The 16,831-nt window shown below is 50.3% G+C and overlaps 1 protein-coding gene across 1 annotated transcript; it reads left to right on the top strand.

Moving 5' to 3' along the window:
- The first annotated feature begins 6,189 nt into the window (after positions 1 to 6,189).
- Positions 6,190 to 15,726, top strand: NKX2-1 (NK2 homeobox 1). The gene is made up of 3 exons (XM_058828631.1): positions 6,190 to 6,407; positions 10,757 to 11,133; positions 11,872 to 15,726. The coding sequence occupies exons 1-3, from the start codon at positions 6,355 to 6,357 to the stop codon at positions 12,540 to 12,542; spliced, it is 1,101 nt and encodes a 366-aa protein (XP_058684614.1). The 5' UTR covers positions 6,190 to 6,354; the 3' UTR covers positions 12,543 to 15,726.
- The last annotated feature ends 1,105 nt before the right edge of the window (positions 15,727 to 16,831 follow it).

The raw sequence follows: 16,831 nt of genomic DNA, 5'->3' as shown, positions 1-16,831 counted from the left end.
AAAGATGAGGAAGCTGATGCTTGTCATCCTGGTGCTGGGAGAGTGTTGATGAGCGACTGAGGAGCAGGAGGTGGAATGAGGCATAGGTCTCGTACAAAGTCGGTGCTGGCAGCCACCAATTGCTACCAGGAGCCCTGGCCATAGATAATGCCAGGAGCTTCAGCTGCCGTCCCTGCCATCAGCAAGGGCTGCTGTAGCAAGCAGTACCCAAAGGAAGATTTGTTTGGAACCCCCTGCTTCATGTAATATGTATTTCCATTTGATATTTCCAGGCTGCATTCAGAACTAAGTATTTTCACTGCAAAAGGACCAAAATTCTATAATGAAAAGCAAATACTCTTTGATAGGTTTTGCAGTGCAAGCCTTATGTGCTGTAAGTACCAGAGACTCTTCCCACTGAGTTTAAACACATCCTTATTTCTCACTCCAGCCAAGTCCCAGATGGCAGGGTGGACCCCTGCCTGCAGATGATGGCAGTGTACACGCTCCTGAGGCACCGTGGGCAGCCCTGCTTGCAGTCACACAAGGAGGGACTAAGGAACTGCTGGACTACCATGGCAGTTTTCCTCTCAGAATGTTTTTAGTTACTTTGTAGCCAGTGCAGGCACAGGGTCCATTTCATTTTCCACTGAGGGTTTAATTTGTCTGCAGCACTGACCTGCTCCGACTGGGCATGTACTTTTAACCAGAAGTTCTGCCTCTCAGTCTCAACAGCAAACTGTGCTAGTTGTGTTATCAGTGATGTCAGTGCGGCCAGACAGGCAGTGCGTGGATTTGCATCCCTTCATTATTTAGAAAAGATGGATTTGCATCACTTCTTTAGTCAGAAAAGATTACTAGAAGGTGATTTGGACCCATCTATTGCCCATAATACCACAGGCTACATCTTTGCCTCTTATGTCATAATAGGCTCTCACCCTAAAACTTCTGATATTCACAGAGTGTTTTGGGCTCACACAGACAAGATGGGATGGAAGTGTCACTTTTGCTCACCTATGAAGCTTGTATCACACAACTGGACAAATCTGTGATGCTCTCTCTGCTGTCTGGTCCCTTCCCAGGATATACAGAACCTGAAGCTGGCACCTCTGTAGAATGGCAGAGCTGGCACACTAGTTTTATGTGCAGGTGGTAAAATGGCTTCCTCCTTCATCCTGTGCTAAGTGCTTGCTGAATGAGTTTGACTCCATAGACTCAAGGACAGCCAGCTCAGGTTGTTTCCTCCAACACTAATACATAAACAAGTTACTCACTTGGGGTTTTTTCAGTTAATGTTATTCAGAGAGAGTAAAATGCTGTAGAGCATTCACTCTGTTTCCAGTTGTGGAAATGGAGCATGTATAATTACCAATGTGGGTAGCAGTCCATCTCGTAGCCTTACTTATGCCAGTGAAGGATATTATCTCATTATATCAGCTTAGCAGTCTTCTTTCCCTGGAATTCAAAATAAGCAAGGCTCATAAAGGAATGATAAAACAACTAATTATAAGGGACATTATTTTAAAAACTGAATAGTAGTCAAAATCCATTAATGGACTATTTTACATGATTAAACTACTTTCAAGAAAGTATCCAGGCTTTTTCAGCATAAACATTTCTACACTGAAAATGTAACTTGAACCTAATTCTATGGTTAGCTATTTTTTGAATAAGTATAACATGTGCTTTCATTTATGACAGGGCAAAGATGAGTGAAATTTTTAACTTCATTATGTCTATCATCCAAAGTAATTTAGAAGATAGTCCTGCTACATGGAGACTCTTCTGTACTACAATGCTAATAATGACTAATATCTAGGAAAACAGAAAATAGGGCTGCTAGCGGGGACTTGTTTTAGCATATGTTTTAGGATTTCTATTTGAATAGAAAGTGCTGTTCTAATTCAAAGATAAAATACTTCTGGACCTTCAGAAATTTGTTGGGTACATTTTTTATGTTACAATACAAAGAAGCTTTGGGTTTGCTTCCCAGCTCTTGAACCTTCAACCCAACTGAACCTCACGCTGAACTGCTTTCCTTCTGATAAACTCCAGGAAGAAAAGTTCTGCAAGGCTGAGACCATCTTTTTTTAAATCTGGGAAACCTTTCAGTAAACACTTGGCTGCAAGTGGAACTGTGCTATCCATCCCCTAGAAGTATGGGAGCCAAAGTGTCCTGCCAATGGATAACCAAATGGAAGAGAAGTTGCTGCTGGGACACAACAGAGGAAAACATGGACATCAGCTGGTTGCAGTAAGAGCCAGCTCATTTTAGGAGCAGTTCTGTTCTTCACATAGCTGCAAGGGTGAGACCTCTCTTTCCAATTTTGTCATTTCTTTTCTAGATTACTGGTTCTTCTTGGGACAAGGAAAAGGTGAAGCATTTTGATGAACCTGTTGTTTCACCATCCTTGGCAAGAAAAACATCCTATATTTTACACTGTGCCATTCATATAAACAGATGTATTTGGCAGAGTGGAAATTACAATGTTAGAGCAAAGATATGGAGTGCATGCAGTTGCAGAAAACACAGATACCCATTCATCCCAGCAGCAATTTGGTGCTGCAAATAGTTGTAACTCACTATCCCCCCTTTGCATTTCTTGTATAAAATACAGGAACTCTGCTCCATATGACAATACAAGTGCCGCTGGTGCTGGACTGAGCAAGCCACAAACACTGCTTTTAGAGCAAACTCTTTGAAAGATGGAGTATTGTGGGGTAGTCCTGCTGATGGAACCTGATCTACCTCAAGATGCCTGACCTGTGGAATTAGAGATGATGGGAGCTGTTGTCAGAGTTGTCAGATTCCTCTCATGGGTCTCATGGCTCAAGAAGAGCCTTTCCTGGCATGTATGCCATGCATATATCCTTCCCACTGTACAATAAACTTTTGAGACCTTATTTAGAGCAGGAAATGCTTGAAAGACTGGTATTTGAAACTGAACTAGCTGAAACTGGTAACTGAACTGAACTCTTTCCTGGCAAGAGGAATGCACCTGTTAAATCAGCACCCTGGGCCATATACATACATCAGTAACTGGTTTAACAAAACCCAGCCCCAGAAACAATGCTGCAGAGTGTAGAGCTTTGTTAATGGGTTTGGTAGCAGGACCAATAAAGTTCATTGTTGAGTTTAGCTACAAATGGCTTCCTTTGTGCTGCAGCTTTTTACATCAGCTTTTAACTAGACCTACCAGTTGTACTAGCCAGACTGAGGGCATGATCTTCCCAGAGACACTGGTTTCCATGAAATTAAAAATGGGCTTCTGAAGCATCCCTAGGTTTGCCTTTGGGCTTCTGAAATGGACCTCTTTGCTTAGGAGATTTCTGTGTCCTCTCTTCCAGAAAATGAACAGAAGGAAATCAAGGCAGAACAAACTTTGATTGGGGTTTTTTTGTTTGTTTGTCTGATTGGTTGGTTGGTTGGTTGGGCTTTTTAAGACATGGGAAATGTTGATTTTTAAGGCTCACGTGACAAATAAACAAACCACCTACTACTCTGAGTGGGTAGCTGGGTCACTCTGGCCCTACTAGGCCAGCTCAGTGATTCATGGCAGCTCTACTCAGCCCTGGATGGCGTTTGCATCTTCGCTTCCCACACTCAGAGAAGAGTGTAGGGCAAGTGGGCTGCTTCTGCAGAGCAGGGACTGAAAGCAGCCCTCATAGCATGGATTCATGGTCTACAAGATCAGAAGGTAGGAAGCAGCTGAGGAGGGGGCAGAGTCACTCTCTACAGGCAGTTTTTGAGTGAGAATCTTTCGTGTATATGACCATCAACTAGCAAGAGCACAATCTGAAAGTGTTTGACTGTGTTGCTGTAAAACAGGCACACATCATTAAACAGCTCCTCTTGATGCAGAAACAGGCAAATTTCACTTTCCCCAGCGAGGGGGAAGAATCTTGCTCAGAGGCAGAGCTACCTCTATGGGAAGGTGTTGAGGAAGAGCTGCAGCAGCAGCATCCAAAGAAGCTAATCCTTCCCCCTAAATTTGGAGAAACACACAGTGGAAACGGGTCCAATTAATCCCCAAAGGCAACTGAGCAAATTCCCCTTCTGTTTCCTCATTTATATGATTTTGCCTTGGCTAGGGTGAAATTTCAACAGCAACAGCAGCAAGTCTACAGGCCCAGGTGAGCGCCAGCCCTGTCGGCCCGGGCCCGGCGCTGCGCTTTCCCCGGCGGCCAGCGGAGGGAGGCTGCCGCTGCTCCCTCCGCCCCGGCGGAGCGCGGGCTCCGGCCCCGGGGCGTCCCTCCGCAAGCTGGCACCGCCTGCAGCGCCCACCTTGCACCGCTGGCCCCTGCCCAGACAAAAAAGCCAAGGGCACAAAGGGACAGGTGGCGACTTCCTTCAGAATTAAAGCCACTGCGGGAGCTCAGGTCAAGGCGCAGACGGAGGAGCAGAGGAGAGGCAGAAAAGAATTTGGGGGCGATGAGCAGAGGGCTCGGTCATTCCGAAATCAGTGTCAGCAGGGCATCCGCGGACAGATCCGCCTGAAGCCGCTCCGTTTGCGCCGGTTCCCGAACTGCCGTGGTCCTGTACCAGATGCGTAGGCCCTCGGCTGGGTGGCTCTGCTGGGCACCCACGGGCAACGAGGAAGGGCCGGGGCTCCTATGAGCCCTCCTGTAACTCGCCCTCGAGTTTTGCTGTGAAAACAAAAGCAAAACAAACAATTCCGTTCTCCCCCGGCACGAAAATAAAGCTCGGGCACCACACGGGCTGGTCGAAAGGACTCCATTGTAGCTTTTAAATGAGATATCTTTGCAACCGCTAGCCCTTCCCCGAGCCAGCGGGGAGCCGCCCGTATCCCTGGAAGCGAGAGGTAGCGGGGAACAAAAGGCAAACTCCGAAGTGACATTGAAAATAAAAGGGAGCTTTGGTTACCCTCAGGGTAAGGTCGAGGGGGAAAGGTCGCCTGTCCAGCAGCGCGTACTCCCGGCACTCTGGGCAGGCGCGGGGGAGCGCCCCCGGGCTCGGCCCTGTGCGCCGTCCGCGCAGCCCCGAGGGCGCGGGAGGTGCGGGAGGATGCGGGAGGATGCGGGAGGACGCGGGAGGACGCGCAGCCCCCGCCCCGCAGCACGCACAGGGCAGGCTGCAGCTCCCCGGGGCCCTCGGCTGCGGTCCGGAGGCACCGGGAGGGCTTCGAGACCGCACCGGGGGGCAGTGAGCAAAGAGCCCCGCGCCGCCCGCCGCCGCCAGCCACGCTGGAACAGAAAAGGTCTGCGGTAAATCAAACTGCCGGGGGCCACCCCCCGCCCGCCCCTCCGCTCTGCACCCACAGGCACGTCCGTGTCCGTCGCCTCCGCGTCCAACCCCACCCGGGAGCCGAGAACCCCTTTTCCCGGCGCCGGCGCGGCCGCAGGCCTGGGCGAGGGAAGGGGAAGGGAGGGCGGCGAGGTGACCCACTTAAAAGCTGAGTTCCTTTTTGAAACACTTAAGAGACGACAGGGTTGAGGACTGTGAATGTATGCGTAAATATATACTCACGCATAACCACTGCCGGAGGTATGCACCCCCACGCTCGTACGTGTGTGTGTAGGCATGTCTGGGAACACACACAAAAGCGCGTAACTCCTAAGACAGCTAATGTAATATACTAATAGCTACACCCAAAAGCAGATAAATAGATCCCGTCGGGATTCTGTTTGTAGGTACATACCGATTAAAACTTTCTATATCTAAATAAAACTTGCTTATATTTTTAACTATCTCTACAGGCTAACTTTTGCAAATTGTCTCAACAGCCACCTTCAAGTAATCCTCCGCATAATCATCTCTGTCTTGGTTGTATCAAAAGTGCTTCAGGGCAACAGTAAGTCTTGTATGTGTGTAGTGACACCGTTGCGGCAGTGACAGTCTACTGGCACTAAGAAAGCCAGATGCGGAGGGCTTATATTAAGTGCTGATGATATCGGACCAGGCGGGCAAACAGCAGTTCACACAGCGGGGCGAGTGCTGCTGCTATCCACCCGAGACTCCCGGGGTGCCTCCAAAGAGCCCTTTCCCGCGGGTCCCGGCGCCGGGCAGCCGCGGAGGGGCGCGGTGAGGCTGGCGGGCCGAGGCGTGCCCCGGGCCCCGCCGCCCCCGCCCTGGCACGGCTGCCCTCCGCCCGCCGCCTCGGCTCCGGGAGCCCTGCCCTGGCACCCCGTACCTGGCCCCACCCTGGCCCTCTCGGCCGGGAACGGCCCGGAGAAGGAAAGGACGGGGAGGGTGTCGAGGACTAGGGCAGGAGGGCTCGGCCGTCCTCCAGCAACTGTGGAAGGAGGGAAAGAGCTGAGCGGAGGCAACACCGCTGCCCTCGCTCGCACAGAGCTTTGCGAGCGGGGCCGCCAGGGACCGGTGGCGAAGGGGCCCCGAGAACCCCCAGCTGCGAGATGCTCCGCGCCCTGGGCAGCTGGAGGAGCAACTGTGCGTGCTCTGCGGAGGGGTGAGGATTTTCGCTTTAGCCTTTGGTGGTCTCGCTGGTTGCCTTAGGTTCCCACGCCAGGGGGAGAGGTTTCGACCGGTGTGTTGAGGGGTTTCTCCCACCCTAACGAGATAAGCAGGGCAGGGGGGCTTTCCCACGGCGAGGAATTGTCCCCGTGAGCCACAACAGGCGTTTCCCCACACAGACACCCAGAGCGCTCCGTGCCTAGGTAGCGCTCGCAGGGTGCGTCTCTGGGAGGACTCCTGCCTTCTTACACGCCCAAGCATGTGCTTTCCAGGCGGGGAGAGGCTCCCAGCGCCCTGCCCGCGGCCGCCAGAGTCACAAGTCCGCCCTACACGATGAGTACGGAAACCTCCGCTCCCGGCGTAGGTGTGCTGGGCACATCTTCCGTTCTGCGGAGCGCGGGGACACAGAGGGTGTATTACCCCGACACGCACAAGCAACCAGATGAAGTTTCTATGAGCTCGCTCAGGGTGGGTCGAGAGGGGAGAGTTGAGGCAAGCTGCCTCGGCGGTGCCTTTTTTTCCAGGTGGTCATTTACATCTCTCTATGGGTGTGTTAGAGTTATACGGGTGACCAGAAGCGAAGAAAGAGCTCTGTCACGGATCTGCTCTTGCCACCTCCAGCTCGGAGCTCTCTGTGAGCGGCTGCTCCCGGGCTGTAGGGCCGCGGGCAGGGCAGCGGGCAGGGCCGCCTCCTCGGCACTGGGAGCGGGGACGGCAGCGCTGGGCAGGGGGTGCAGCCAGACGTGCACCCCTGAACTGACCCAGAGGGAGCACGGAGCACCTCATCGCTTCGTATCAAAAAGTTACACCTAGAAAGCATCTTTCTTGTTGAGAAAGAATTTGCGTGCGGTTTGCGTGGGACCCTTACCCTCTGCCCTCCGAGCCCTCCGAGCTCTGCCTGGCCGAACATATTTAATTCCCCTTGGGGAGGCACAGCAGCTCGTATAAAAAAGACATTGTTGTCTTTGGAGAGCCCTGTGCGCACTTTCAAAAGCTGATCCTTGAGTTCCCAGCCCCCGCAATCCAGTTGATGAGGAAACGCTCTGCGGTCTTGGTGGCACCGTTTCCATTGGGATTGGCACCATTTGATTGACAAAGTCTCCCATTCTTCCACCTCTCGAGTGTTATCAAAAGGATTGTGTGGGGTCAGAAGCTATTGAAGGGACGTCCGTGTAGCCGCATTTCTGCAAACACGGGGTGAAAACCGTGCCTTTCTCATGAAAATGCTTCCACCAGGCAGAACGCATCTCATCTTCCTTGCTCTCCTCCTTAGCATTTCTTTTTAACTCGAGTGTTTTACTAAGCAGCATCACCAGGTAAACGAATATATAGCTTTTAAAGGCAGCCTAGGCAGGATTCTGTCGGGACGGCCGGCCTCCCCGGAAGCTGGGAGCAGCCATCTCTGGCAGACGAAACTCCTGTGGAGGGTTTGAAAGAAAAGAGAGAGTGAAGGGACACGGCACCAGAGAAGAAGTTTTCTCGCCCCTTGTCCGTGGTGTGACTCGCCCCGTTATCGCTCACTTGGGCCGGGAAAGCAGGTGCAGAGGCTGACCTGTTTCCTTCACACCGCGTCGATCTAGCCAGGCTGAAAAGTAGCTAGAGGTAGCTGTGCCTGTACGAGCTCCGGTGTGCTCCTAACTCAGCGGTCAGACGTGCGCAGGAGAGTTTCACCCGCTTCCCAGCGCAGGTGAACGAAGCGCTCTCGCATTAGCTTCCCTCTAGCAGACCCCGTGCAGAGCCAAGGCCCGACTCGCTCGGGATAACCTGACCGAGCGATGTTTCCGAGGCGATTTAACCTGCGCTCATTCGAGCGAGAGGTTAAATTAGCTCTGGCAGGCACAGCCGGCGGCCAAAGGGTCGCTCCGGGGCGGGCGCAGGGCAGCGGGGAGTCTCGGCTCCCGGAGCCGCTGCTGGGGCCTACCCAGCTGCCCCGCTCTGTGGATGGGAACGGCTCCTGCCCCACAAATTGCGCGGTCACTTGCCGCCTTTCGTCTCTGATGAGAGCCGACCAAGCCGTAGTTTTGGTGGATTCTGCAGTATTTATTTTTTTTTTTCCCTTCAATCCACCCCCTTCTTTTAAAGGTTCGCGAAAGAGGCATGGGGGTGGAGTGTCTGAGAAATTCGGGGTGAAAAAAAACCAACCACAACCACAAACCCCAAACAATCAAACCACTAAGGCAAGGTCGAGTCTCTCTCGGTGTAGGAACAAAACCAAAGACCGTAATCAAAAATACGCGCAGAAAGGGGAAAAAACGGGGGGGGGGGGGGGGAGAGGTGCGGGGGGAGGGGAGGGGGAAAGAAATGTTCCAGAGATCTGGAAAGACAAGATTGAAAGGTTTTAAAAGAAAAGAGGAAAAAGAAGAGGTAAAAATCAAACGCCTGTCTATCCCAAAAGTCATCCTTCTCTGCCTTTGGTGACCCAGCAGACTCACAACCAGCCCACCTCGGGATATTCAGCCTTGAGGGAGCTGGTGCCGAAAGAAGCAGCTGAGATGATGTAAGAGAGCTGGAGGCCTGATTGAAGGAAAGTTCCCCCGATTATATTTGTGTGGAAAAGCTCACCTCTTGCAGAGCTCTAAAGTGTAATCAAGACTGAGGCTTACACTTGAAGGATGTTAACTCTCATACGGGAACCTACTTTCTCCTAAACGGTTTCTTGCCTAGTGAATGAGAGCCTCCCAATTGAAGCAAAATGATCCTTATGTACTAATATCAAGCACAGCCACAAAGCGACCGGCTATTTATGCTGCCACTTTAGACAAAGATATTTAGTTATTCCCGGGTAGCAAGTGCACTTTTGCATTTTTAAGCACGAACCAGCCGAGCACAAACATATTTACAAGTGCAATTACTAAATAGTTACTTGACACTTCAAAGTCCCAGGGTTAACTGTACCTTCGCTGTAATTTTCTTAATATTCAGGTAATCGCTGTATTAAATTGTGGTTGCCAGGGCCGTAGGCCGGGGTGTGAAATACTCGGGGGAGGTTTCTCTCCTCTGCCCGGATCACCCCGAAATATAAGCTTTGGAGACACTAGGTGCTGGAAGATTTCTTCAAAGACCCGAGTGACATTAGCTACTGGCTGCCTGTACGTGTGCGTGTGGCTGTGAATGGATCGCTTTTGTTTTCACACCGGATCCGAGAACAGATCCGAAAGTGCCAGAAATTGCAGTTTATTGGAAACTACAGGGAATTCATTGGCAAGGTCGTATGGCAGATGACCGGAGAGGTCTTCTCCATCCAGCTCCCGTGCTGTATAAATAACCTTAGAAAGCAGCTTCAGCTTCAGAGGGACCACGAGAGACTGTGAGAGTCTTTGCCTCTGAGAATAACAAGCGACATTTTGCGCTAACCTATTTTTCATCGGTCTCTCGCCCCAGGCAATTAAATTACTGCTTGATTTTGCGAACTTGTGTCTTCCACCCTCTCGGAGATATTTAAAAAAAAAAAAAAAAAAATCCCTAGTTGGAAGGAATTTATGGGTTCAGGGAGAGAAAAGATCCCTGCACTGGGTGTCTTAGGAGACGTAGTGTTTCCGAGATGCGAAATCCCAAGCGCTTGTTCAGCCCCAGCCTGCCGGGGTATCTGATAAGCCAGTGCGGGGAGTGCGGGGCACAGGGAGCTGTGGCCCGGAGAGAAAGCTCTGCCCTCCCGAGAGTTGTCCTCCCGGCGGCGGGGTTCCTTCCGGACCAAACTTGGTGGGGGAAGAGGGAGATTCTGTCCTTTGGCTTACTGGCATTCCACCCCGTTTCCCCAGCTCTCACAAAGGCTGGGCTGACAGCCTTGCCACCCGGGAGCTGTTTTTAAATCCTTTCACCCAGTCAAATGGTGGTCTTTTTGCTTTGCTTTCCATTTCCCATCCACTATATTGCCACCCCCGAGGAAAAAAAAAAAAAGAGTTGTGCTCACGGGGTCTTTCTTTTTTCCCTCTCTCTCCCGTCCTTTCTGTCTCTCTCTTCTTTTTTTTTTTTTTTTTTCCTAAAGACATAAAAAAAATTTCTGACAAGTAAAACTTAAAGGTGTTTACCTTGTCATCAGCATGTAAGCTAATTATCTTGGGCAAGATGTAGGCTTCTATTGTCTTGTTGCTTTAGTGCCTATGCCCCGCCTCTGGTGGCAGCCTAAAACCTGGCGTCTGGCTAAAACAAACGAAAGGCAGCCCTGAGCCTCCACTCAATCCAATTAAGGCGGACTTCGTCCACTCGGTTACGTGTACATCCAACAAGATCGGCGTTAAGGCAACACCAGAATATTTGGCAAAAAAAAAAAAAAAAAAAAAAAAAAAAAAAAAAAAAGATTTGCCTCCCCTTCCTTTTTTTTTTTTTTTTTTTTTTTTTCCCCAGCCGCCGAATCATGTCGATGAGCCCAAAGCATACGACTCCTTTCTCAGTGTCTGACATCTTGAGTCCTTTGGAGGAAAGCTACAAGAAAGTGGGCATGGAGGCCAGTAACTTGGGGGCTCCCCTGTCAGCCTACAGACAGTCTCAGGTTTCTCAGCCGGCCATGCAGCAGCACCCCATGGGCCACAACGGAACAGTGACTGCCGCCTACCATATGACAGCGGCAGGGGTCCCCCAGCTCTCCCATGCTACGATGGGGGGCTATTGCAATGGGAACCTGGGCAACATGAGCGAGCTGCCGCCTTACCAGGACACCATGAGGAACAGCGCTTCGGCGACAGGATGGTACGGCACCAACCCGGATCCCCGCTTTTCCTCAAGTAAGTCAGCCCGGGGCTGGGTGGCCGAAGGGGGCTTGCCGCGCATCCGCCCGGCACATCGCGGGCAGAAGGCACGGGGGGGTCCGCGACAGGGCAAAAGTCGGTCTCAAACCCAGACGCGCCCCCCAACCCCAAATTCCTCCTCCTGCCCGAGGATCGTGCCCGGTCTTTCCAGCCCGGCTGGTTGCACGTCAGCCTCCCGCGGCTGCTTTTGCGGGGCTGGGGGGTTGGAAGCCCCGCGGTGGCGGGGAGCGGGAGCCCGGCTCTCCCCGTCCAGCGGGGCGGGAGCGTCGCGGCCCGGGGGCCCAGAGGGAGCCGGCGGTGCCCGTCCGCCCGCGAGCAGCCCGGCTCCGGGCGGCCGAGGGGGGAAGCCGGAGGCGCCGGGGCCGCGTCCCGGGGAGCGGCGGGGGAGCGGCAGAGTCCTCTTCGGCCGGCGCCGGCGGAGCCGCTGTCCGCGGCCGCAGCGGCTGTCACATTCGGTACTTTCTCGGCTGTCCCCCCGGGCAGGACGAGGGGCGAGCGGTCGCCCTCGTTCACCGGGGCCGGGCCGGGCGAGAAGGGGGCCGCCGCTCGCCCCAGGGACGTGAGTCGTTGTGCAGAACTGGGGCTGGGCTGCCGGGGGGCTGCGGAGCTCCGCTGGGGGCAGGCGGCGGCGGGGGCTGCCGGAGCGCGGGGCCCCACTCGGGCCGGGCCGGGCCAAGCCGAGCCGCCTAAAACGTGCCGCCTTCTCCCTTGCAGTCTCCCGCTTCATGGCGCCGTCCTCGGGCATGAACATGGGAGGCATGGGCAGCCTCGGCTCCCTGGGAGACGTGAGCAAGAGCATGGCCCCGCTCCAGAGCACGCCGCGGAGGAAACGGAGGGTCCTTTTTTCGCAGGCCCAGGTTTACGAGCTGGAGAGACGTTTCAAGCAACAAAAATACCTCTCCGCCCCGGAGAGGGAACATTTAGCCAGCATGATACATCTCACCCCGACTCAGGTCAAAATCTGGTTCCAGAATCACCGCTACAAGATGAAACGCCAGGCCAAAGACAAGGCTGCGCAGCAGCAGATGCAACAGGAGAACGGCTCCTGCCAGCAGCAGCAGTCTCCCAGAAGGGTGGCGGTGCCAGTGCTTGTGAAGGATGGCAAGCCCTGCCAAGCAGGCTCCAACACACCCACAGCAGCTATCCAGAGCCATCAGCAGCAGGCAGCTACAACGATCACAGTGGCTACCAATGGCAACAGCCTCGGACAGCATCAGAGCCATCAGACAAACAGTGCGGGGCAGTCTCCAGACATGGGACAGCACTCGGCCAGCCCTTCCTCTCTGCAGAGCCAAGTCTCCAGTTTGTCTCACCTAAACTCTTCTACTTCTGACTATGGCACTGCCATGTCTTGCTCCACCTTGCTATACGGTAGGACCTGGTAAAAGGATTAAACAAAGAAAAAGAAAAAAAAAAAAAAGGCAAAAAGAAAAAAGAAAAAAAAAAACAACAAAAAACAAACCCAACAAATTTTCCCAGTTACACAAATCTCTGTCCTCTCCAAACTACTGTGTGCTTTTTTTTCTTTTTTTTTCTTTTTTTTTGTTTTTTTTTTTTTTTTTTTTTTTTTTTTTTTAATGCGCTTCTCCCTTTCCCCCGTTGTACTGAGTGGTCTCTGCGGACCTCTAGGAGAGAGAGACACTTTTTTGTTCCGTTTTATTGTTACTGTTGATGGTTTTGGGTCTTTATGTTTTTTCTCCCCCAAAGTTGTCCTACGGGGTGTATAAAAATATTCAGACTAATAACCATGGAGCAGTCTGCAGAAAGGGGACCATCTTTAGGCATGGTCTGAAGACTTGGATATCAGATGTACACTTTGCCAGCGTCTAGGACTTGCATGTAAATACAGAGATTTTGGGGAATGGGGTGGTTTTCCCCCCAAAAAAACGCATTCGCGTCACCCAGACACAAGAAGCAGCTTCCCCCTCCCCAGTCTCTCCCAGCCCGCCGCCAGGGCCAGCGGATGGAGACGTGGAGTCATCAAAGGCTTGGCTTTTATTTTCCTCCTTACGTTTGATGTGAACCTGTAGCTGTATAATGCTGTCAAAAGTTGGACTAAACCCATAGTTTTTAGTAGCCTGTATATTTTGTTGTAAAAAGAAAAGGAAAAAAATACAATCAACCAAACCAACCCCCACCTTTTTTATGGACACTGATCACCCCGTCGTAAATCCTCTGGCAGTTTGTTATTTGCGCACGCCGCCTTTTCCTGTTGTAACTTATGTAGATATTTGGCTTAAATATAGTTCCTAAGAAGCTTCTAATAAATTATACACATTACAAATATTCTTTTTTATTTCCCCCTTTGGTTTCCCCTCCCGACGCTCCTTTCCTTGAATCTCTCTCCTTTTTTTTTCCCCTTATCCGCCCCCCCCCCCCCCCCTTTTTTTTTTCTTGGTGGAAAAACAACCCGGGATGTTGCCAGATCCCGGAAGGCCCCTGCCCCTCCCAGGGCCCAGACCCTGTTCCCAAAGGGGAGCTGCGCCAGAGGGTTAACGGGATACAGGATCAGTTCTCAGCGTGCAAACAGGACAAGCAAACGCGTGGGATTCACGAACTCGAGAGCGAAGGAATCGAGTCCAAATTCATTAGCCCGATTATTTTTTGGGGGATGAGGGTGGGGGCGGGGGGCACCTCAGAGACTTCTTGCTAGAGAAAGCAAAGTATTCCGGAACTAGAAATTCAAATGCCAAAGGCACGGAGGAGAAAGAAGGTAAAAGTCTAACGCCATTAGAAAAAAAACTAAAATAACGAAGAACCTGCTGTCAGTATAGAACGTGAGTCCGATTTAAAGTGTCCAGTTTTAATACCTTGTAAGAAAAAAAAAAAAAAAAAAAGAAAGATAATTTCTACCAGGTTTTCCTATGTACTTGTATTTTAAGGGAAGTACAGTCACCTTATTTATAATCAAAATAAAAAGATAGTTTATTGTGTACAACATGTAGTTTGAATTAACTTTCTTTATCAGGCTGTGTTTAATTTTCTACATATCCATATATTTGATTTTCTACATATCCAACCCCTCACGCCCGCACACGGCCACGCAGGTTCCCTTGCCCAGCCCACCCCGCTACCCAGGCGGAGATCAGCCGCAGGCTGCGGCTCGCTGCAACTCAGATGGGCTTCGGTTGGCTGGTTTGGGTGTTCTTCTTCGTGTCGATTTTCTAAGGGGGGGTTGTTTGTTTGTTTGTTTGTTTGTTTGTTTGTTGGGGGTTATTCTGTGTAGCCATTTGGGAAGTTCGTAAAGAAGGAGATGAGGAGAAAGTGCGTGCGCGCACGTGGGTGGCTGCGCAAAGGTGCGCGCCGGGCTGAGACACACAGGGGCGTTTGGTAGGAAGGTAAATATTGTCGGTAATACAAGGCAGATAGATGTTAACTGTTCTGTAAATATATAAAGCATATGGAGCTAAGCAGCTCATATCTGACGAGTCCTAAATCCCTGAAATTCTCTATTTTTCAGGTCCCAAATATCCCTTTTGTGAGTATAACAAAATAAGAAGTATCCCCACTCTAAAAGCGTGTTTTCCTTTGCGTCTGCTGCTCGGTTTCGTTTTTTTCCCCAAATCCATAGAAAGCGATCGCAGCCATTGAAACAGCACTGAATTACAGAGGTGTTACGAAATAATCATATTTTTGAAGTGAAAGAAAACAGGTTGCCTGAGATGGAAACAACCCAACCTCCAATTTAAGTAGCAGCTTTCGAAAGCTCCAGTTCTTTATTTATACAAGATAGCTGGTGTTAGTCGGACACCAAGTGCTAGTCTGGATGGAGAAAAAGGGAAGTACATGGAAGAAAAAAAAAGTATCGGATTCTTTCTGACCCCCTCCCCCTTATTTCTAACTGGAGGACATCACGTGTGTCAACAGGAATTTCGAGACTTTTCATTCTTTAGGTTATGTCCTGATTTATACAGCGACATTCTTAACTAACCCAAAGATTATTCAATTTTTTTTTTTTTTTTGGTGGTTCTTCTATGAGGAATATTAATTTCAGATCTGTAGCATCGTGTTAAGCATGGCGGGGGGATGGGTGGGGGGCGGCAGAGTGTCTGGAGCTTAGTACTGTTATTTCTGCTAAAAGAAGGAAATGTTGGGGGATTCCTGGTCCCTGGAGCAGAGCTTCCCCGGAGGAAGCGAGAGTAAGATTAACTTTAAGGACTTTTTTTATTTTTTAAATTAGGGTTAGCTTCTCCTGGAGTTTATATGCCAGACCGAGGGGAAAGTGCTCCGGTTAAGTCGACATTTCCCCTTCATATGTAATTAATGTGCTTTCTTTCAAACCCAGGAACGTTCAAAAGTGAGTAGCACCGAAAGGCATTAATACAGCCGAGAAATATCACAGCCCCCGCCCCCGAATATTGGTGTTAGCATGTTTGATAGGGATTCAGTCAGAGACTTTTCATTATAGACTTCGGGGGAAATAAAGTAATTTTATTGTGTCTCGACAACCTCATAAATACATATTTGGTGGTGGGTGTAATTACTGTAATGGATTATTATGTACACTGACTTATCTTTCTTAAACTAGATTTAGTTTCGATTAAATAAACTCGTTTCCACTTTGTCTGATGTCGGCTTAGTTTAAAGTCTGTTTACTTGTTCCACAGAAAGGTGAATTCATCTCTTTATTAAGCACTAGAGACCGAGCAAACACAGTTCAAACTGTATTTACATATCAATCAGGAGAAATGCAAACAAACTGCTCTTTAACAATTTTATACCGTTTTTTAATTACATTGTGATACTGACTTTTATCATGTTTTATTTTTTTTTTAGTAAACTAGTTATGTCTTGGTTAGGATGAAGATATTTGGAGGGAGGGGTGTAAATACAGTTCAGTCTCCCGTCTGCCATGAGAACACTCATGAGAACTTAGTTACTGTATAGCTTTTTAAAACTGAAATTAAAATATGTTCCTCCGTCTAAACTCCTGCTTCTTCCAATATGCTGATTTCCAGTCTCCCGGTAATCAATGCAGAACTTGGATAATGGGATGGCAAAGGGGAGGGGCAGCATGATTCAAATCTGAAATGATGGAAGAGATGCACGTTTCCCAATACAACTGCTTTATCCACGCTAGACCATGGGCACCCCATATTTTGAGAGATAAAAGGATCTAGTGAAGAATGGCTATTCCCTCCCACTCCCCTGCGCCTGGCACTGCTTGTAAGTGTAGGAGAATCGCAGAGGGCATTTTTTCCTGCAGTAAATAGGAGTTCATTCTTAAGTTCCATGAAGTGTGCGTGAAGAGGCACAGCGGGCTGTGGAAAAAAAAAATTAAGAGAAAAAAAAAAAAAAACACCAAAAAACTCCCCAAACAACAACAACAACAGCAAAACAACCCCAAACGAAACACAAATCCAAAACAAAACCAAAAAAAATCCCAACCCTAATAAAACCACATCACTACTGCGGCCACAACAGCAACAACAGCAAAAGTCTTCTTCACATCAGAACGGGCTGTGGGTTATTGGCTTTTTTGTTAGTTTCACAGCAGTCTGTTAGCAAAAGGGATGCTCGGGAGGAAGGGCGCGGGGGAGCGGGGGCGGCAGGACTTGCCCCGGGCTCTGCTGTGGCCCCGGGAGCAGCGGACGGGAGCGGTGCGGTGTCACTGCACCTACCGGGAGGCAAGGGATGACGAGCTGAGCTAAAAGTACTTTGCCTGCATCTCGGT

This window comes from Poecile atricapillus, chromosome 1 (assembly GCF_030490865.1).
Source record: "Poecile atricapillus isolate bPoeAtr1 chromosome 1, bPoeAtr1.hap1, whole genome shotgun sequence".
NCBI classification, from domain to species: Eukaryota; Metazoa; Chordata; class Aves; order Passeriformes; family Paridae; genus Poecile; species Poecile atricapillus.
This window is presented reverse-complemented; position numbering and strand designations above follow the sequence as displayed.

Excerpts from the sequence above, each read along its gene's own strand:
- NKX2-1 (XM_058828631.1), top strand. The coding sequence starts at position 6,355 with ATGCTCCGCGCCCTGGGCAGCTGGAGGAGCAACTGTGCGTGCTCTGCG. Across the intron at positions 6,408-10,756 it reads TGTGCGTGCTCTGCGGAGGG|CCGCCGAATCATGTCGATGA; the intron begins GTGAGGATTTTC and ends TTTTTTCCCCAG. Across the intron at positions 11,134-11,871 it reads GGATCCCCGCTTTTCCTCAA|TCTCCCGCTTCATGGCGCCG; the intron begins GTAAGTCAGCCC and ends TCTCCCTTGCAG.